The following is a 21,272-nucleotide window of genomic DNA, read 5'->3' on the forward strand; positions in this document are numbered from 1 at the left end:
GTAACTGGCAACAATTCCTCTTGCTCTGTATCATCTGTTTGCTGGACTTAATGACTATATAAGGCAACATGGCCTATGAGTTTACCACTCTCATATTTCTGAGTAATACATAAAGTTTTTGATCTTTTGAGAGTTCTTAAATCTTATGAAATTATCTATATACTGTATTTGGTTGGTGTTATGGTGAAGAAGGTGCTAAAAGTTTCATCAGCTTATAAGATAAGCCCAAATATGTAGGACATTTCAAGGGAGGGAAGTATGTGCATTCTAATGTTTGAAATAGTCTTTTAAATCTCTGAGTGTCAGTGCTAGAGAGAAGGTAGCACTGGATCAACAGTCAGGATTTGTGAGGTTATTTGCCTGTTTCTCACTATATTAAGGTTATGTATATTTACCAGATAATTGATTCTCAAAGTTTTAGTTATCGTTTTACTTTTAGCAGAAATCAGTGCATAGTTATTTTGATTTGTGATTCAGTTATAGAAGCTTGTGTGGTTTACTGTAAATGGGTAATTTTCAAAAGCTTGTTCAGTGGTACACTCAGAATTGAGGGTGTATCCTAACTCGACCGTTCTCTCTTAAGAAAAGCCAAAACCCTCCCAATAAGACAAACACATAAAAATACTATTGTTCTAAAAAGAACAATGGCTGGAAAACAGGATGTCTTCCAGGAAAAATGGGCAGCTCTTCCAAAGCTCTCATTTTCAGATTCACAGTTTTGCCTTCCTCTTGCTGACTTGAGTATTACTCTCCTTCTACTCACTTTACAGATTGGTTCTGTCCTTTTGTTTTGATTAATTTTTATATAGGTTTAATTTCATTTTATATTGTCTGCCTTTGGAAAATTGCCTAGATGGCACTTTCAAAGTTATAAGTCCTGATGAAAATTAGACCTAAAAAAAAGTGCTTGCAGCCATAATGAGTCCCAGTGAAATGGCTGGAAATAAACAAAGTGGTTATGTAGAATGTATAGAACGCCTCTAGAACATATGGCACTGTCAGGTTTGTGGAACAGCTGGATAAATGCTGATGTACAGCTACTGTTAGAATAATATTTGTTAAGAATTAGTCTTGTTGCTTATGAAGTGAATGATTTGCACTGCTACTCAGCATACTTATAATTTGCTATAACGTACATTTTTTTCTCAGTGATTTTAGATTTTGGTAGCTTACGGGATGTTTTAAGGGCTATCACAGCTGATGTTTCCACAGTACCTTATTCTTTTCTCCCTGTGCCCTCCCATTCAATATTGTTGTCTCTCTCCAGTGCTGAAACTTCTGCTGCTGGAGGAAGCTGGCTAAGGGGCGTGAGCTGGCAGGATATTAAACACCATAAGAAGTGCCCAGTTTCCTGTCCTTCAGATGTATTTTAGTTGCCTGAGCCAGCTCACTAAAGTCAGGACAGCATCAAGACTGGTGTGAGGGTGTGAACCAAAATGCAGACTGGTAGAAGGGTAGGAAGGAGTAGAGAAGGTGGAGGGAATTGGCTTGAATGAAGCTGTGAGTAGCTGGCACCATGGAGAACAGCAGGTGCACTGGATTTGTGCAAAGTCAACTGTAATCCCTCTTCTGGTCTCTTCAGCTCGCTTGCCTACTGTGTCTTCTACCCCCTCACGTGTACATCTTACCTCTCTAGCAGTTGTCTCATTTAAATTTTCCCAGAGTTAAAACTGAAAAACTTCTAAACACCATTTCTGGGCAGAAGATATGCCGTGTTTCCTATAGCAGCAAGTGGGAATACTACAGCACCTACTCTCTGTAGTATTGTTTGAGAGGTTGAGTTTATTATATATTTCCTGGGAGGTACACTGGATAATGTTACATGTTAAATTATTACAACGATGCCAGCACTTCAGTATTGTGGGTGGTGATGGGCTTTGCTGTACTAACAAACAAATTGTCCCACGTCTCTGTACTGCCATTCACGAGTAACAGTAGAGGGCATGTTAGTCCCCTCCTTGTAATACATTCCAGAAGAATTACACCTTATCCCATGGAATTGTATCCTCTTGGCCTGTAGTAGAGCCTAAGTTTTCCTACAAAAGTCTTACACTTCCATAACTCATTTAGCAGGAAGTTGTTACCCAGGATTTGAAAACACTCTGTGGCTTCTCTTCTGAGAATTAGTACTGCTTATGGCAGCCAAATCAAGCCACAAGGTTGGCAGTGTTTAGAGGCTGCTTTTTGTACTTCTGTGAACTTTATTTATTGGCCCTGTGTATTCTACATTCCAGCATGTATTTTTCTCTTTGTAAGGGTTTCTAGCGTTTTGAGAAGACTCAATGAGTATAGTTAGTTTTTAGCCTGTCTTGTCTTACTGGCTCAAGGTTTTTTTAATTTTTTTTTTTAAATTTTATTTTTTAACCTCTTCCAGTGTATGTGCATTGGTTCTCAGTACAGAGCTTTGGTAAGATGTGAATTTCTTGGTTTTCAAGGAGATAACAAAATTTGTTTTCACTTCTCTGAGCAGAGGAGGAATTATAAGAGGTTTGAGTAACAAGACACACAAGACGGCTTCTTTGGAAAGTGTAACTGGTGTCTGGAATCTTGCCTTTTTCAGTGAGCTGGTTGGTAGAGTCTGCAAGGCACATCACCTCTCTCAGTTGCAGTGTGTTGTGGAAAGACACCATCGTTTCTGGCTTCTGGAAGAATTTCATTTAGTGACAAATCCTGCACGCAGTTTTTCCAGTGCCCTGTTAGTTCTGCTGCAGAGAACCAGCTGGCATTCTCTGAATTTAGCTAAACTAAGAGAATTATGCATTGCTTAAAGTGGTGAAATGAAATTAAATTGTTAAGCTGTTTTTTAAATATGGAAAGTTGTTAGATTGCTTCATAAAAGATTCATCAGCTGGCAGTCCTTTGGTTGCCCCCTTTTTCTCCATAGGACTCTTCAGATAGTTGTGATGGCAACATTGCTGTAACTTCTGTCAGAACCACACCTTACGGCATCCTGTTCTTCTCCAGCAAATTGAGATGGCACATCAGTGCCCAAAATAGAGAACGAAAACCCCTTGTTACTTTGCTGAACTGTGGCTGGGGGGCTCCCTCCTGCCTATGAAGAAATTCTTTGCCTCCTTTCTTCTCACTCTGCTGTGTGTCTATCTGCTGTCGGTATTATTTCTACACTTCTGCAGGTGTAAGGATTTTTTTCTTTTTTTTTGAGTTGCCTTTTGGAAAATTCTTCTTAAGTTGCAAACAGTGTACCTGTTGCTGATCTGATTATGTTTGGAAACTAAGTGCACACTTGAAACAACTTTATTGAAAGGAACTTGGGGTTATGGCAGGGTGAGATAGAACACCAAAAAAAGCCATAAGAGAAGAAAACAAACACATTTCTCAGTAATACCTCCAGTCTAAGATTAGAGTGTGGCTCACTGCTGGGTGCTTCTGGTACAACTGGAAACAAAGCTCTGTGATGGGCAAATGCAAGAAACTTTATCTGCAAGGAGAACTTCCCTTCAAAGCCGAAACAGTGAAAGCTTGATTATGCCAGGAGGTTGAAAACTCATATTCCTTCCAAAACATTTAATGGCTTAAGATTTATTTGCAAAGCTTTTCTAATAATCCTGTAAAGTGCTTAGCTGTAATAATGTTTTTTAATTTCTGAGCTTCAGCTTCAAATGGAAGATGATTTGTTTTTAACATTTCTGAAATTGGTCTTTGTCTTTATTCCCGTACATTAAGTGGATGAAGAGAGTTTCTGATATTATATGTATTAGTTGTATTTCTTGTCTAAATGACCAGTTTTAGTAGCACAAATCTCAGGTTTCTTGTGTAATTGTTTTTCCATGCTTCATGCTGTAAGGACTGATGATGGAATGAACGGGTAGGCTTGTTTTTCAGCAGAGGTGTGTAATAATCAAAATATTGACAGTGAGGTTGTACCATAGGCCCTGTTTGTGTTTCATATGCTGTGTTGCAACCTTTTGAAATGTTTTTTAGTCACATCAATGGAAAGTGTCACTTCTCAGTGGCATCTCTTAGGTTGTTCTTGGTTTTCTTTTGGGCTGTGGCAGTTAATACAGAGACTGCTGTTATAAACGTTTCAGTCCAGTGCAGGAGCTGTTTCTCAATGTTGAATTTCAACATGCATTGCGTTGCTCAATGCATTTATTCAGTGAAGTCTGTTTAGGATGCAGCACAGGATTTGCTGTGTTAATTGCTGCATGCAATACACTGAAAAAAACCAAAACAAAAGGAAATGCAAGTATTTTGTCATTTGCTATTTAATAATCTGAAAACATCATTATATAAAACTGTTAAATACAGGATGCAGACATGAAGACATCAGGATAGGGATCACTTTTGGAAAGTATTTATGGTGTCCATTTGCTTCTATTTTGCCTATGAATCAAGAAAAAATAAATCGTATAATAAACTGGGTTCTTTGTCTTAAAACAGTATAAAATTACTTCTTCTAGAAGCTTGGTAGACTGCATAGATTTTAAGGTGTCTCATAATGTACAGACAAAACCTGTGATTAGAATAAGAGAATTAGTCTGAGTACTCAAATTGTGGTTAGTCTTATCAGCTACTACCAAGCTACTTGTTTGCTATATTACTTAAACATCTGTGGGTTTGCATGATTGAGGAAGTAGTATCAAACTGAAATTATTCACACTAAGTTGGACTTCCTCCTGGTTCAATTAGTTATTTCTTAACAACTTCTTTTTTTTTTCAGATTTAAGATGTAGAGGAGATTTGAGAACATACACTAATAATTTGCACAATTAACTTTCAGAAAAGATTGTCCTGAAATTATCTTGGTTTTCCTGAATGTAAATGTTCTGTGTTCTAGCTCATAGTTTGGTTTTGTAGAACTGTACGACTAAAGCTTACATACCAATGTAAAAGAATCCATTTTATAACAAATTATTTTCAGCAAGGATTTTCTTACATTTGGAAATGAAGCTTTAAGTTGATAATTGTGTAAGAAAAGAAATTACAGCACCTTAAAAAAATATTAAAAGACTGTTCCATATACAGTATGGGTTGTAGCTAAGGACTTACTCTCTTCTCAGAGGTATTACTGCCATTTAGCCTTGCTAGTATTCCATAAATAGGTGAGCATTAACCTTTTCTCACTAAAATAATCCTGCTAGTACTCTAATAGAAAGCGGGCAAAACTAGTTGTAAATGAGGTACCTTAAAAAAGACATTCACAAAGTGGTCCTGCAGCCAGTGACAGCTTTGTGCTTTCACCTAAAGAAGGAATCAGTCAAGAAGGTCAGCGATCTCTGTAGAACTGCTCAAGAATTTTTTCACTCTAGATTCTTATAGCCTGGTTTCATGCATAAGAAATTTATATGATCAGGTAGATGGCTTAGTCTGAATTTAGTTTCTCTCACAGAGTGTAACTCTGTTGAGAGGGGACATCTGAAACAGGAACTCTGACTTTCTGGAGAAACTACTGGGTGGAATTATTCCATGACAGAGAAAGATGGAAATTTTCTGCCACAAGGAAGATGACTCCTACCTACCCCATCTGCAGATTTGCAGCCGTGGAACAGATTTGGGCCAATATAGCAGAGGAGGGTTTGGGAGCATCCAAGCCAGCGGAGCCTGGACTGTGCTGAAGCACCAGGAGAAGGGGGGAAGTGGTCACTACTGAGACTCCTGTGCCCGTGTGCCATCCTGACCTGTTTCCTCACGAAGTTTGTGATGGCCTGGACCTCAGATGCAGCATGTTGTCAACTGTTACAGCTTGTCTGGCCTCAGACTATTACCCACTGCTGCTCTTCTGTGTGGAGATCAATACCGCTTCCAGGGGAGACCTGGAAAGCATGAAATGTGACTCCAGCATGGCTCTGAAGGCAGTTCAGGGGCACAGGGGCTCAAATGGTGATCTCGGTCCTGCTGGTAAGGTTGAAGAGACAAGAAAGTGATTGGTAGTAGGCAGAAGGGAGTCAGGAACAGGAAATCATGGTTAACCAAGCCAGTAACCCTCTGTGATCAGAAGGCTGGCACGGTGGATGAGGGAAGAACTATGGATACAGCTTAGCCTGACTTCAGTAAAGCTTTTGACACTGTCTTCTGCAACATCCTCCTAGGTAAATTGCTAAGTACAGAGAAGATATATGGACAGCTTGGTTGAAAAGTGGCTAAACTCTTCAGGCTCAGTGAGTTGTGGTCAGCAACATGAAGTTTAGCTGGAGGACAGTCAGTAGTGGTTTACCCTGGGGTAAATACTGGAACCAACACAAATTCAGGGCTGTCCTGGATGGTGGGACAGAGTGTGCTCTCAGCAAGTTTGCTGGCTTAAAACTGGAAGGAGTGCTTGATACACCCAATAGTTGTACTGCTAAGCTGGAGAAATGTGCCAAAAGGAATCTTAAGAAGTTCAGCTAATGGAAATGTAAAGTCTCGTGCCTTGAAAGGAGTAACCAGGACAGGCTGGGGGCTGATGGCTGGAAAGCAGCTTTGCTGAAAAAGATACAGGCTGTTGAGTTGGACAGAAAGAGGGAGAGAAGTCAGAGGTGTGCACTTGTGGCAAAGAAGGCAAACAGCATCCTGAGCTGCATTAGGAGAAGCGTTGCCAGCTGGCTGAGGGAGATTGTTCCTTTCTCCACAGCACTGGTGCAGCACATCTGGAGTGCAGTGGAGGGTTCCCCAGTACAGCAGAGACAGGGACTTGCTGGAATAAATCCAGTGAAGGGCCACAAAAATAATGAAGGTACTGGGCATCTCTCATGACATCATGCTCCAGTCCCTTCCTCATCCTCATGACTCCCAGGATAGCCTGAGCCCTGGCTGTGGTAAGGGCATGGTGCTAGCTCACATAGTTTGTTGCAATACATGCTGTGATATATCTTGCCTTCTGTTCTGGAATATCTGGTTATTACATTTTATTTTTTTCATTGAAAGGATTTTTTTTTTTCCCTGCTTAATTGTTTGTTACAGTTAGGCCTGGTAATATTGTTCATAGGTAACATTGTTGTTAAAATATTTGCCACCATTAGAGAAGGCTATTAAGTAACAATGCTCCCTAGACGAGTAAATCTATTATGTGTTATCTTTACTGGAAGTATTCTCAAAGGAAATCACTAATTAAACTATTAATAGATCCTTTGTAAAAGAATGGCTTGTGCTATTTTTAAAAAAGAAAGTGAAGGTAGGGTAATGATTCCTATCTGTGAAAATATACATTTGTTCTTTTAAGAGATTTATTGTTTCCTTTTAGCATGTAGCTGAACCACCACAATTAGTTTCTTAACTGAGGAATATCAAAATCCTTTTCTCATGCAGTTATACTTAGATTGGGTGAGTTGGATTTGGAAACTTGGTGGTAACTGGGTGGATTTGGATTTGTTTGTTGCTTAAATATTCTGTTAACTTCTGTGAAGTTAATAGAAATCATTCAGTGAAGAGAGAACTAAGGGAACTTGGGTCTGTTGGTTTTGTTATCTAGATTAGAATATTATAGATTCAAAAAGAGTATTTTAAATAAGTTTTTAATGCCAGCAATCCTGAAACAGAAAAAGTACCTTTATAAGGCATAATTTCCTGCAAAGATTTTCAGTGAAGAAAGTATGCATTATCTAGCAATGAGTTGTGCCTTTTAATTATTTCTAAGGATATTTTTTACTTTGATATTTAATTCTGTTGATACCTTTCTTTATCAGTGATAGAACAAACTTGTGCCTTAAAAAATAGCCTCTTATGTTATCACATTAGCTGTTACCACATCTTCCTGCCACCTTCTTAATCCCAATTATTCATTCTTTCTTTCAGTTATGTCTTCTAGATCTCTTGTTTTCCTGGTCTCACATGGGATTCTTTGTCAGTTTATTATAGTTTGCGAATTCCTGTTAACGACTGTTCATCTATAACAGGTCTATGGTGACTCCAGAAATATTTCTCCAGGGAATAGGACCGTGTTTCATTTTTCTATATGGGTTGTACAGAGTAGATCCTGTGTATTCGTGTATATTGGGGTGTGTACTTATATGAATGGTGGAAGGGTGAATAAGAGAATGGTGAAAATTTTTATAACTTTTAAAAAATGTGTCTAAAAATTCTTAAGAATGGAAGAGGGTTGTTTTGTTTGTGTATTTAAGAAAATCCTGGAAACTGGTTAGTTCTCCACTGATCAGAATCCATAACTATTGTGTTTATTTCTTCAGAGTTACGAATTCTAAGCTGCTTCTCTTTTTTTTTTTTTTCTGTCCTTTTTCCCTCCCCTCCCTCTTTTCTCTGTAATTCACAGCTTTTGGAAATTAACTGGACTGGACTGACCAATCTTCTGGATGTTCCAGGACTGAAGTGAGTAAACTTAAAGCAGTGTTTGATATGTTTGCACTCTAGTAAAGCCCAGAAAATCTCAAGACCATCAGTTGAATAGTTTCTAGCTTAGATGACTCTGAGCAGTTCTCTTTTAATGTAGAATTATATGAAATTGCTCAATTTGCAGAAGGTAGTGATTTCACCACAAGTCAAAGTTATGACAAAAGTATATCTAGTAGGTCTTGTTAAAAATACTTTGAAAATATAATTTATAATGTACTTCTTTTAGTGTTCTCAGCCTTTCCAGATTTCCAGAATCATGTGAATTCCCTACCTGCCATCTCCTGTGACAGCAGAAGGACAAAGAGCTTTCCTTTTATGCCAGTGGGTTCATGACATCTTGGTTCTTGGCTTTCTATGCCAGTCCATCTCTATCCATCTCTATTTCCTTGTGTAAAGGTAGTTAGAAATACCTTAAGACTATTCAAATTAAATAAAGTTTCTAATATCTTCAAGGGCTTACTTTTAAAGCTTTCAGTTTATTATGTGAAGATCAAGTGGAGTAGCAAAAATATTGACTGTATATAGCTGTAAAACAGCTTAGCTAATTCAGAGCTTTTCCTAATACCACATGATAAAATCCCAAATTAAAAAGCATCAATAGAGGTGCAAATCAGGCTGCTTTGAATCATTACAAACCTGATAAAGTTAAATCTGTGAATATATTAATATTTATCAGGTTTTAATAGTTACCGTGGGGCTTTTTGATACGGAGACAATGTCCAAGGAGATAATGGAGGATCTGATACACACTTGGATTTTGTGACTTCCCCGTTTATTAGAGCCTTACTCTCAAGAGTTGGCTGACTCCAGAATTATTTTTATTGCTTCAAAACAGGAGTTTGAATTTAGGTATTAAATGAATCCCTTGGTAATCAATTGCATGACTGAAGTGAGTTTTGCTTTCCTTAGACACGTGTAGCCATTGCATGGAATCCCAGCTGAACAGTTTGGAATTAGAACTTGCATTAAGTAGGTTAATGGCTGCAAGAATTGCTCATGTTTCAAGCCTGCTTAGGACTGTCTCTGAGGATAGAGGTTTTCTTGATGAGTGAGAAAATGTCTTCCAAAATACAGCTTCTGAGTAATAATTCTCTCTTTTGATATAACATGACTAAATTTACATTTAGTACTTAACTTTACTAGGCTCCTGAGACTCACATCCTGCTACATATTTGCCTGACTGCAAACACAAAACCTCAGATGTAAACAAAGTCTCGCCAAATATCTCAAGTTTATGGTTTCCAGAGCAACCAAACTTGGCCACATATGCACAAAGCAGTGCCATCTAGACGTGGTATAGTTTCTATAGTAACTGTAACTGAGGTGACTCATGCTCTGCAGTGCCAAGAGGTTTCTTTAGTGCTGTATTTGTTTTTCTTATCTGTATAGATAAGTTGTGTATTTTGGTCTGACAACTTGACATATTGTAGTTGTTATAAACAATGATGAACAAGAGATTGCTGCCACCACGGGTACCTTTTTAGTCCTACAGCTGTTGGCTGCACATTAAACTGCTTATTTGTGCTCTGTTTGCAAATGTCTTCTACTAATTGAATTTCAGCATTAGCTGCTGGAAGCTTCCCTCTCAGCTGTTAACAATTTTTATTGCTTTTCCTATATGACTCCACAAGGAGAAGGACACACAAGTAATTCATATCCTATCATTAGTGCAGCTTGTGGAGAAGTGGAATTAAAATCTCCATGTGAGGAGGAGCCAGGCTGTGAGAATATGCAAGTGCTTTCAGGAGGGGATGTGGGTGATGGGAAGATGTTGGGGTTGCTTGAGATACAGTGAAAACACACTGTGTAGTCAGAAATGTGCTGCCTGTGCAATATGAGTAAAGAGAGCACAGGAAAAACACACAGCTGATAAAAATTGATAAAAATTAAGTAGAGCTAAGTAGAGAGCAATACAAACTAGTAGGCAACTAACAGTTATTTTTCTGCAATGAAATTAATCTTTTGAAGACAGTCTACTAAACCATACCAAACATTGCACACTTCTTTCATTTATTTTAACTGAAAAAATAATTGTACATAGAAGCACTGACTAAAGTTTTATGATCTTTGAAAGCTGTTTTTTAATGATGCATCACCATAAGGGTTTATATTAATGCACCTTTCTCTGCTGCTTGCAGTGTTTTGTCTCTGTTTTCCATAGATCAGACCACTTACTTTAGGTAACAAAAAATGCAAAAGATTGTAATTTTTGCCTTGTATTCATGAAGAATACTTTGCATACAAGAGCACCACAGCTGGCTAATACTAGATGAGATTTAAACTGGTTGATAGAATCATGTTGTTTTAGTATTCATTGAATTCATTAGTGAGTTACATACAACCTTCACTGTCTTTTTCAGCTCCCTGTGTTCAAAGTTATGGTATCTGCTACCTTCTAGAGCCCAGTTTCTCTGTGTAAAACTTCATGAAACTTCATTAATGCTGCCTCATTCTTCTCAGGTGTTTTAGTGAAATTCAGGTAGTAATGTTTGGATAAAATTGTGAGACTGACCTTTGGAATCAGAGTTGGGGTTTGGTTCTGGCATAAAGGATTGTGAGTCCTCACTGTTCTTGGGCTGTGTTTCTTTCTCTTATTTAAGGAGATTTGCTGTAGCTCCATCTGAACATTAGTCAGTCTCTGAACCTTGTGCTAGAGTAGGGTAGGTTTATTTATGCCAATATACCATTGCTTTCCTGCCACTGCTTCTTTGCCTTCTGTGACCCAGGTCACTTGGTTTTCTCCATTACTCATCTGCTCTTAAGGGACTGGGCATAAAGGCAGAGCTTTCTCTTCTTGCCAAGTAGGAACACTGATGAAAACGAACAAAGAAAGCTTACCTGATCTCTATAGTAGAGTTTTGTCATTAGACTTGTGTTTTGAAAAGTGTGATTGTTGCTTGTATAGTTACCATCACCTCAGCTTGGGTTTGGTTTTCCTTTTCCTTTTAATTTTAAGACTGTTTGAGATGTTTATCTTCAATTTTTTTTTTGTCAGCTTGTAACAAAACAATTCTATTTTCTTGGCTCATTTCAGAGAGTTTAGCTTACATAAATTGAAAATTAGACGTTTGGCAAAATGAAACTTAAATGTTTGAAAGACATGTTAAAATAATGGCAAAATGAAGCTACTCTTCAGATAACATGATTATCTAGTAGTATTTGTCTTAAAAATTACCGAAACTGTCAATTTCTAAGGTTCTCATAGAAGGAAAATCTCTGGAAATGTGATAGGATAAGCTCTGCATGAGGGGAGGGGAGTGAAGATCCTTTAGGGCAGATGTGCCTTAGCTCATAGAAGTGGAGAGGAAAGCCTTTTCCTCTGAGAAGTATCTTAACATGATCCACTGTTTCTTCTTTCTAATCAGAGGCCTGCACAGACCTATCCACTGATTTTAATGGAACCTTGAGCTCCTTCTGTTCCTGTTGTTCTGAGTACCATTAAGAAGTCAGCCGTGTTCCATCATGTATTGTGGTTATCTGGATTTACAGTGGAAGTGGGCAGCCAAGAGGATGCAGGCTGTTAGGTTGCAAATCTCTGGCATGAAAATCAGTGTGCATTTCTAGTAGGCCAGATTGTATTTAATGGGTTCATTCTGATGCCCATCTCTAGCATAATGTTAATTGCTCACCACTACATTTTCTTTCCAAATTGAACTGTAACATGTATCACATTTCACTGCAGCTTTTGTGTTTTTATATTCTAGCTCCTGAGTCAGAGCTATTCCCAGCTTCAGATTCAGTCTTAGAAAAACTTCACAAGGTGCTCACACACAAGTGCTTCATCCAAAAAATGTTCAAAGTAATCAAACATTATCTGCATCTTGATTTCACCAAGACTGTAAAAAGGGAATCATGGAGTGTATTTAGGAGGAGAAATTGCAGCTCCACCAGCTTTAGTGAGAATGCACCTCTGCAGTTCAGAGTATCTCAAGTATTGTAATTACCTGTCTGAACCTTTGTGTATCCTCCTGAGATGTCCTGAGTACTCAAGTTCTGTGTTCTGCCTTTTGCCTGTGGAGGCAGCATGTGTTGGTCTGACAATGATTTGTTGTCAGTTCAGACCTGAGCTGGGTGACCTTGGAGCTTAGGAAATCGTTCTCTTCTCCGCGGAGGGGTGTGGAGTTGTGTTTTACATGTTTCATTACCAGTGTGGTTGGACTGCCACTCCCTTTTCGCTGAACAAAACCTGTTTTGCTTCCCTAGGCTACATTTTACTCAGCCGTGAGCTTGTGTTCTGTGTGTCTATGGTTTAAGTGATGGTCCTCCCAGCTCAAGAGGACAACTGGTTTCATAACAATACAGGAATGGGTAGCCAAACTTCCAAGGACAGAGAAATGATTATTGAAATACAGAAGTAAATAAACAGTTGCCATCTGCTTGGTTATATGCATTAGAGGCAAAAGAACTTACGCAACAGCCTTCTATCCAAGCCGGTTTTAAAAGGCAGGGGGGAGGGTGAAATTTGGCTGTGGCAGGGAAATGGGAACTTTATATTCATCCCTGCGGTTTCTGCTGTTCAGTGTCATCTGCTTCCACCTGGTGGCTGTTTGGGCAAGAACCCTTTATTTGAAATTTACAAACCAGATGTGTCTTCTACTCCAACAGAAAGGCAAATATTTTCTCCATTTCGATTCTTAAGCAGAAAAAGGAATATTTCTTTGAAGTAACTAGGGATTCTTATCTCCAACAGTGGCTTATCAGATACAATAATATTGGATATAATATCCAACTACTTGGTCCTTCCAAATAGAATTACAGTCCCCCTCGTCAGTGAGGTGCAGATCGCTCAGCTGCGGTTTCCTATACCAAAGGTAAGCAAGTTTCTGTTAACAGTAATAATTGGGCATTTTGTTTCTTCTGCAGTAACTGTTGAAGATAATCTGTGTAAATTTTGAAATTCAGTTACTGCACTGGTACAAGTTGCTGTGAATTCAGTCACTGATAATAACTGCTTTAATTTATAAACGATTTCTGTGAAGTTGATGCTTCAAAGAACACCAAGAAAGATTTCTTTATTTAATCTGTTTTGTTGGAATCTCAAACATCTTACTTTTACAATTGCTAGATTGCTACAATCTAGTTTAACTGTATAGATAAAAATGAAATAGCATGTGCTTTATATTATCATGGAAAATTACTGTTAGTGTGCTATCAGAAACGGGAATGTTTCTGATGGTTGATGACAGTTTTTCTTTTCAGGAGTCTCTTGAGTTCTAGGTCTGTTGAGTGTGTGGATCATCACTGACATCTTCTATTTACAGTATGTCCAAAATAAGCTTTGTGTTAAGGAAATGGTAATGAAAATTATAAAACATCTGTTGTGTAAATTGTGATGTCATGGAAGCTTTCAGATTACTAGACAAACTCTTCTTTTTTCAGGGTGTTCTAAGGATACACTTTATTGAAGCTCAGGACCTGGAGGGGAAAGATACTTACCTAAAAGGGATTGTCAAAGGAAAGTCAGATCCTTACGGAATCATCCGTGTGGGCAACCAAATTTTCCAAAGCAAGGTCATCAAAGAAAATCTCAATCCAAAATGGAATGAAGTTTATGAGGTATATCTAATAAAAATACCTTGTTGTATGTTCTTCTTTACAGAAGAAGAAATCTTCTCTGTCTTTTGTTAAAGAGGTTATTTTGGGGGTGTCCCTGAGGAGCTTATTGATGTCTCCCTCTAGAAGCCCGAAGTTCTACAACAAACCAGAAATTCTCCCTTGATTTATATAGGGTTTGTTTGGTTGGTTGGTTGGTTGTTTTTTTTGTCTAGACTGAGCATCAGTGATTCTGAAAAAGTAGTTTAGGCTTTTAGAGCCAACATTGACAGATTTTATCTGAAAAGTCTTAAAATTGCTCTACTCATTAAATTGCAATTTTTTTAGAGCATTTGCTTACTGATGTATTTTATTATACGAAGGTACTGCAGCTCAGTGTTTTACTGGTACTATGCCCTTTAACCAAGCTGGTCAGTTTTACTGATGGTGCCCTCTCCCTGAACTTGCAGGCGTTAGTGTATGAACATCCAGGACAGGAGCTAGAGATTGAGCTCTTTGATGAAGATCCAGATAAAGATGACTTCCTGGGAAGGTAAATGTTATGGAGAATATGTTTGTAGGTATTGGAAAGAGATGAAATATTGTAATTTAAAAAAAATTATTACTATTACTTTATTGCAGTTGTTCTGCTATCTAATTGTATTTATAAATAAATTATCTTGGTAGTAAATAATTCCCTAACTACTTCAGTATGTAAATACATTTATATGAAAATGTGCTTGGGTGTGTATATACACATCTATATGTTTACATCTTTTTTGAAAAAAGCCAGGTAAATATTGTGGGTACCCAGAATTGTGCCCTAGCTTCTCTAATGAGCTAGCACTGTCTTAATTCTTTCTTTAGGCAAAGTTAATATAGTTTTATAACTCTGTATCGTCTTCATCTTCATAGCTTCCAAATGATTGTCTCGAGTTCATTTTCCTCTTAAGAGCTGATCTTAACTATTTGATTAAAGAAAAAAATTTGCTGTAATGCTTTCACAAACATGACTCACTCTTTGACTCCATAGGCCATAGGTGTTTCCCATAAACATTTCAGGGTTTTAGCCAGCTTCTGTCTCTGGTAATTTGTCACCTTTATTTCTTGCAGAGTTTTGGAACTTCCCATTGTTGCTTCCCATAGAGAGTAGAGCTCCCTTAGCTTTCCAACTCCAACTTTTAGCAACAGTACCTACTTCTCATTAAAATAAAGAAGGAGGTAGTACAAAGGCTTCTTCTTCTTCTTTGCACTTCCCTAGTCTTACACTGAAGTGATGGTGGGAGGAAGTGACATAATGTGTACATCAGCACTAATTAAATAAAAAGCCAGACAAATGTTCATGCACTGGCATGCAGTTGTCTGCCCTGTTTAATTTTTAGCAGATTCTTTCCCTGCTACATTTTTAGCTTGTGTGAACTAGAAATCTCCCAGACACTGCCAAGGCATGAATTTGGTCACAGCATATGTCCAGGTACTATTTCCAGTTTAGATGTGCTCTCTGTTTTAAGAGTTGGCTCATACATATGTGAGTTACGTTGTGCCAGTTGCCCTCACAGCTCCCAAATGAGCTCTAGGCATTTTTCTGTTTTCCTGCACTCATCTTTGCTCAGCCGTTTCAATCCCTCCTTTTCTTAGGTGCTAAAGGTATTCTGCCCTTTGGATCTCAGTGGATACTCAACAAGCACTGGGTGGTGCTTGAGTTTCGTGCTAGATCTTTTGTTTCTTGGCTAAAATACTACTTCTTTTTCTCCATTTTTCTAGTTTGATGATTGATTTAATTGAAGTTGAAAAGGAGCGTCTTCTAGACGAGGTAAGCAGGTTCAGTAAGGTTTGGTTTAAAAAGGCCCGTACATTGTACAAGTAGTTCTTGCATTATGTTTCCCTGGGCATAGCTCCTGTATGTGCACAAATAACCTTAGTGCTGTACAAATAGATGCCCTGAGGATCAGTACAGTGGTTTAAGAGACATCTAAACTGGTGAAATGTGAAAAATAATTACATTCTTTGTCGGACTTGGGGTTTTAAGGTTACTCCTATCCAAATGCAAAAAATAGTAACTTAGATATTTGGTGAGAAGGTTTTTTTTGCAAGAGATGATGTGTATGCGTAAGAGAGATTTTATGGGAACATTGTGCAGGGTTTGTTTTCCCAGAACATCTTTATAGAACTTTAAGAATTTTCTTGGTGTTTTAAATATGCTTTTATCTTATAATGGTAGGGGTTTGTCTGGGTGGTTTTACCATTCTGTGTTGTAATACTTCATGTAAAATACAACATTTTAGTGGATCAGATCTTTTCAGGTTATGTGGACTTGAGCTCTGAGAGATTTTTAGTAGACTTTAGTGCTTCCTAAATGTCTTGAAGAACCAATTGCAATCTTATATTTGTTTGCCAGATTATTTCACATTACTTTGCTTAATTTTCAGTGGTTTACTTTGGATGAAGTGTCCAAAGGAAAGTTGCATTTAAAACTGGAATGGCTCACATTGATGCCAACTGCTGACAATCTAGACAAGGTATTAAAGGAACACATTACTTTCATTCTAATCTAAATTGTTTTGGGGTGATTTTTTTTGTTTATTTGTCAAGTATGTAACCAGTTCTCTAGCTGCTGTGAATTTGGAGAAACCTATAACTTTATTCCAAGCTGTCTGTCTTTAGAAATCTCAAACCAGTCATAAGTGTCAATGGTTTAAATGAGATTTTAAAAAGCTTTTGTGGTTCTTTTCTCTTAATGTTACTGTTTGATAATATCTGCTAACATTTCATTAGCCTGGGAGATAAAGCTGGATAGGATATCACGATCTGTCCAACCTAAAAAAAAATATGTAGGAAATGGGGTGCAATTTTCCATGCAAATGGTTTTGAAATGTCTGTATGAGTCCTGAAAACTTCCTTTTTTATGCTTCACGCTGTGAATTTGTGAATGTTTGCTTTTTGGGAGGTTTTTGTTTTTGTTTTTTTTCCCAGAAATGGGACAGAAATATTAATACTTGGTTTCCAGAAAGGCTTAACAGTGTGTTTTTGGTTTAGGTGCTAACAAGCATTAGAGCTGATAAAGACCAAGCTAATGATGGGCTTTCATCTGCATTGCTTATACTGTATTTGGACTCAGCAAGAAATCTGCCTGTAAGTTATGTTCTCATGGTTACCTTTTTCTCTTGGGTGCTCCCAGCATGTCTTGCTTGGTAGTGTGACACACTGCTTTACTAACACACATTGTGCCATCTTCTCTATAATTCCTCTTCTTTCAAGACAGGTGATGTAAGGTCCACTTTTTTAGTAGCATAGTATTACAGATACATGTTTAATAAAGCATTACTCTTTAATCAGTGTGGTTTTTCTTTAAAAAATGCTCCTTTCCTGGACTTGAAAGGCTGCATGTTTTTATTACACGATGTTTTCCATAAATCGTATGGGATTAGCATGAGGAATTTTAAGGAACTAACTGGGAAAAACAAACCACTTCCATGAGATCAGGTAAACTCACTTGCTTTGGCTTAGGGTATTTCTGGAGATTTGAAGGTACTGAAGTCCTCATCATGAAATTAATACTATGCAGTTGATGTTACAGTGCCAGAATTCTTGTACGAGATTTCTATCAGATTGGTTTTTGCAGGATGGTTTATTTGCTTGTGCAAAACAGAAATAAATAATGTTCTCACAGTCCATGGATTTATCCTGTGGGACTGTGAAATAACTTGTTTTGGAGTTTATTTCAGTGTTCCTGGTTGTAATTGACAGCAGTAATAAAGTTAACCCTCCCATAAAGAGATACGTGAAGCTTAACTGAGTTTTGCTGGTTTTCAGCATTGCTATTAGATGAGAGGTTCTGGAAGTGATGACTAAAATATTAATCAGACAATACAGTTTTCAAGCTTTGGATTTTTTTTCATGCATTTTGCAGATTTGTCTGTGGAAAATTAAGTTAAAATTAAGTTAAATCAGAGTGGTAACAAATGAAGCCTTAGTTGCCCAAACAGTTTACATGACTGACTAGTGATTTCATGTCTGTTCCAGGGTGTATAGAGCAGAATTTGAAAGTAGTATTTCTAGGCTATTTTAAAAGCTAAAAGTACTCTTTTGGAATAGATCCTCACATTACCTTTTTAGCCTCACTGTATATTGAATTCAGGCAAAATCTGTAACTTAGCAGAAAAAAAATTAGAATTACTACACCACAGAGTAAGCAGTAGGAGAACAGAATAGAGTTATGGTGTGTTTAGCATCAGTTTCAGAGTACTGCAGCAGATAGAAAAATTCTGTCTGCCATCTGTTTTGTGTACAAGATTCAGTTGAACCAAAGTATCTATCTTCTTGTTCAACTACTGAGTTTTACTGAAACAGCTACAGATTTGTTTGGTAAAATACACTAAAGCCTCTTATTTAAAATAAATAGTGTAAAGTTCTCTTATATACCAGTTCCAGTCTTTTCCATACCCCTCTGATTCTGTGTATTACATTCTCCATCAAATACTCAGAGGCTTTGTCATAAATTAAATTTTTTGTTTAAAACAAACGTTTTCTAACACTGTCTCCCTCCTTTGGGAGGTTGCATGTCTTGAGTTCTACCTAATTTTGCAGATGGTATTTTAATTTCAGTGCATTTAATCAATAGATCTCTAAACTCTAGGGCACAGAAAGGGGGAGTTCTTTGCACAAAGCTGACCAGTTAGGAACTTTGGGAACAGCATCCCAAATTTCCTATTGCTGCATCTGATATTCTGTCTACAGTACAAGAATTGCCTGAGTGGGTTGAGAATGATGGTCATAGTGTGGGACCTGTTTAATCCTCCTGCTTCTTTCTTCCTTTACCAGCCCAGAAAAGCAGTTGCAACAAATGACTCAATATTTACCTTCAAGTCATTTTCTTTCCAGTGTTGTAAAGAATATAATAGAAAGTAATGTGGAACAATTGCAAATTCTATGTACAAGCTTACTACAATAGAATTATATGATACTACGTTAAATCAAATTTTCCAAAACCAGAGAACAAAAAGCTTCACAGTTTTGTCAAATAGGGGGGAAATACCATGGGGAGACTTTTATATGCAGAAGAACTGAAAAGGTTCCTGTACATTCTAGAAAGACAATGTCATAGAGCTTCTACATGAACATGAACATAGAGCTTTTTTATGGCCATGGGATTCTAATATGGAGCAACATTTACAAGACTAAATGAATATGAAATTTGCTGGTGTCTCACATTCTGCTCAAGTTCAGTGGTAGGGATTGTGTAGAGCAATAGCAAATTAATCTCTTGGATTGCTTGTATTGATGGTGAAGAGAGAATTCAAAGAGAATGAAGGGTTAAAATTACACTGATCCTTATTAATTATTTGAAGACTTTTGTGCACAACTATAACATTACAGTGAAATGTTTTCCACGTGAATAATTACTTTTACCTTGAAAATTGCCTTAAGTGAATGCTTATCACTGGTACATTTTAGATCATGCCTTCAGCCTTGTTTTGTTCCAGTTACAGAGTTGAATTGCCCCAGTACAGGCCTTCCTTTTGCACAGGTGCATCATAGTTGTGAGTTTCTGGCAAATTGGAATGGTTTATCTGGAAAAGAAATAGAAATGGTGTAGAAGGCTGGTCTCTAAGTTAGTAGACTTGAGTTGGATCTGCCGTATAAATCTGAACTACCAAGAGTGAGCCTGGAAAGTGGGTCAATATATTTGAATAATTAATAAAAAAATAAAATTCAAAAAGCATTCCACCTTGCTGTGCTACAGAAAGTCATTTAATGGATGAAACTGTTTGTAATGACAAATATTTATTTTTTGTTACCTGCTGTTTTCTCTGGAATCCTTTGACTATTTTCCTTAACTTTTCTGTGTAGTAAAGCTGCTTATGCATTCATTCTGCCACAATCCCATCACTCTGCTTTCTCCTTCCATTTCCATCTTCCTAAGAGTATCTACGAGGGAAACTTTGGGTGTGGATACTTAAAAGAGAGGAGAGCATCGGGACTAGTCTTTTGTGAAAACACTACCTCACTCTATAGAGCACTATTTGTGAGTTCTCTGGTGTTGTTTGTATTGTACCTTTTCTCTGCCAGAGTGTGGATTAGTGCTACTAAAGCCACTCACTCTAGTGGAATGAGAGCATGCCATTTGTTTTCCTGCATGGTTTCAACAAGTGTGCATTGTTTTTGTGCTATTTTTATTGCATTTTAAAGGCTACTTAAATTTGATTGATCAGCATATCATTGGGTAAGTAATTAGCCTTTTATGATAAAGACCCAAGATAAGTTTATTGTAAAAGCTCTTTACATTTAACTTAAATTGCTGATTCATTGAGAAATAAAATTCATACTGTACTAGCACACTGTGTGCTGGTTAACTGTTGGCTTTTATTGCAAAGAAATCAAAATAATAAATATTGCAACCAGCATCCCCATAGTTTCTTTAAAAGGTGACACATTCAATGTTTGTAAGAACTTGCAACCTCTCCACCCTGGTTCAAGTTGCATTAAAAATGGGTGCAGTTCATTGTGCTTCCCAAACTATAAATTCCCTTGTAAATTCTATCTCACTCCATGATGCTCCTTGTTTTGCAAATTCCCAAGCTCCTTTTCTTTTTTTTCAAATTAGTCTGTAGTTGGGAGAATCCAGGAGAGGGTGAACTACCAAGTAATATTTTTTGCTTGAATTTAATGTTACAAAATTATTAAAAACTGATGAGCCTATGAGTATCTTACACTTAAATCTGGAAGTACAACCTTGGTGTCTTCAAAAAGGTTGAGATCTTATTCAGGATAAGAATTGTTTTGCCAGAGAGAGGTGGGTTTGTCTTTGGGAGATTGTGCAGATAAATTTGTTACTGGCTGGCCACAGCATAATCCTTGACTTTGAAACGCCTTTCCAAAGCCTAGCAAAACCCTTTCTGTTAGTTTCTTGGTAGAGGTTAATTTTAAAGTATCTAAACAGTTACAACCATGCTAAAATCTTGTTAAAAACTAACAAATTAGAAAGACAATTTATAACCTATAGTTGCATCACCCTGGTGTTAAAATTGTTAAGGAGTTGCTGTTTCTTTTAGTTATACAAATACCAGATACATCTTTAACGTTATTACTTTTTAAAAAAAAGATCAAAATGCTGGATTAAGGGGTGTAGCACTAGTGGTTTTTGTGGATCTTAGGATCTGTGCATTAGGACACGTTGTCTGTATAGAACAACATCTATTTAGAAGTTGAACAAAACTTTCCGAATCCCTGAATCGATTAGTGAGTCAGAGTGGAACCATTCTAAGAAAGGTCTGGATTCCTTTCTGCAGCACTCTGAACTGCCTGGCTCTGCAGTTTCCTGGATGCTGATCTTGCTGCAGGCAAGAGGAGGAGGGTTGTGGCTGGAGGCCAGGGGAGAGGAGAGGTCTGTAGTAGCCCAGGGATAAAACCAGCTTCAGCAGCCCTAGAACTGCCCTTATTCCCAGGGCATCCTT

At 37.5% G+C, this 21,272-nt stretch overlaps 1 protein-coding gene across 4 annotated transcripts in view; it reads left to right on the forward strand.

Annotated features, from left to right (window-relative positions):
* ESYT2 (extended synaptotagmin 2) overlaps window positions 1–21,272 on the forward strand; it is a 79,746-nt gene that overhangs the window by 42,834 nt on the left and 15,640 nt on the right. For 2 of the 4 annotated variants that reach the window (XM_058419393.1, XM_040075547.1), the window contains exons 7-14: window positions 8,207–8,262; window positions 12,977–13,097; window positions 13,666–13,842; window positions 14,289–14,371; window positions 15,583–15,631; window positions 16,248–16,337; window positions 16,855–16,950; window positions 19,742–19,843. In XM_058419393.1, the coding sequence (XP_058275376.1) occupies window positions 8,207–8,262; window positions 12,977–13,097; window positions 13,666–13,842; window positions 14,289–14,371; window positions 15,583–15,631; window positions 16,248–16,337; window positions 16,855–16,950; window positions 19,742–19,843 (774 nt within the window). The remainder of the gene's footprint in view (window positions 1–8,206; window positions 8,263–12,976; window positions 13,098–13,665; window positions 13,843–14,288; window positions 14,372–15,582; window positions 15,632–16,247; window positions 16,338–16,854; window positions 16,951–19,741; window positions 19,844–21,272) is intronic. The other 2 variants (XM_040075633.1, XM_040075708.2) reach the window with 1 other exon arrangement.

Source organism: Hirundo rustica, chromosome 1 (genome assembly GCF_015227805.2).
Source record: "Hirundo rustica isolate bHirRus1 chromosome 1, bHirRus1.pri.v3, whole genome shotgun sequence".
Taxonomy (NCBI): Eukaryota; Metazoa; Chordata; class Aves; order Passeriformes; family Hirundinidae; genus Hirundo; species Hirundo rustica.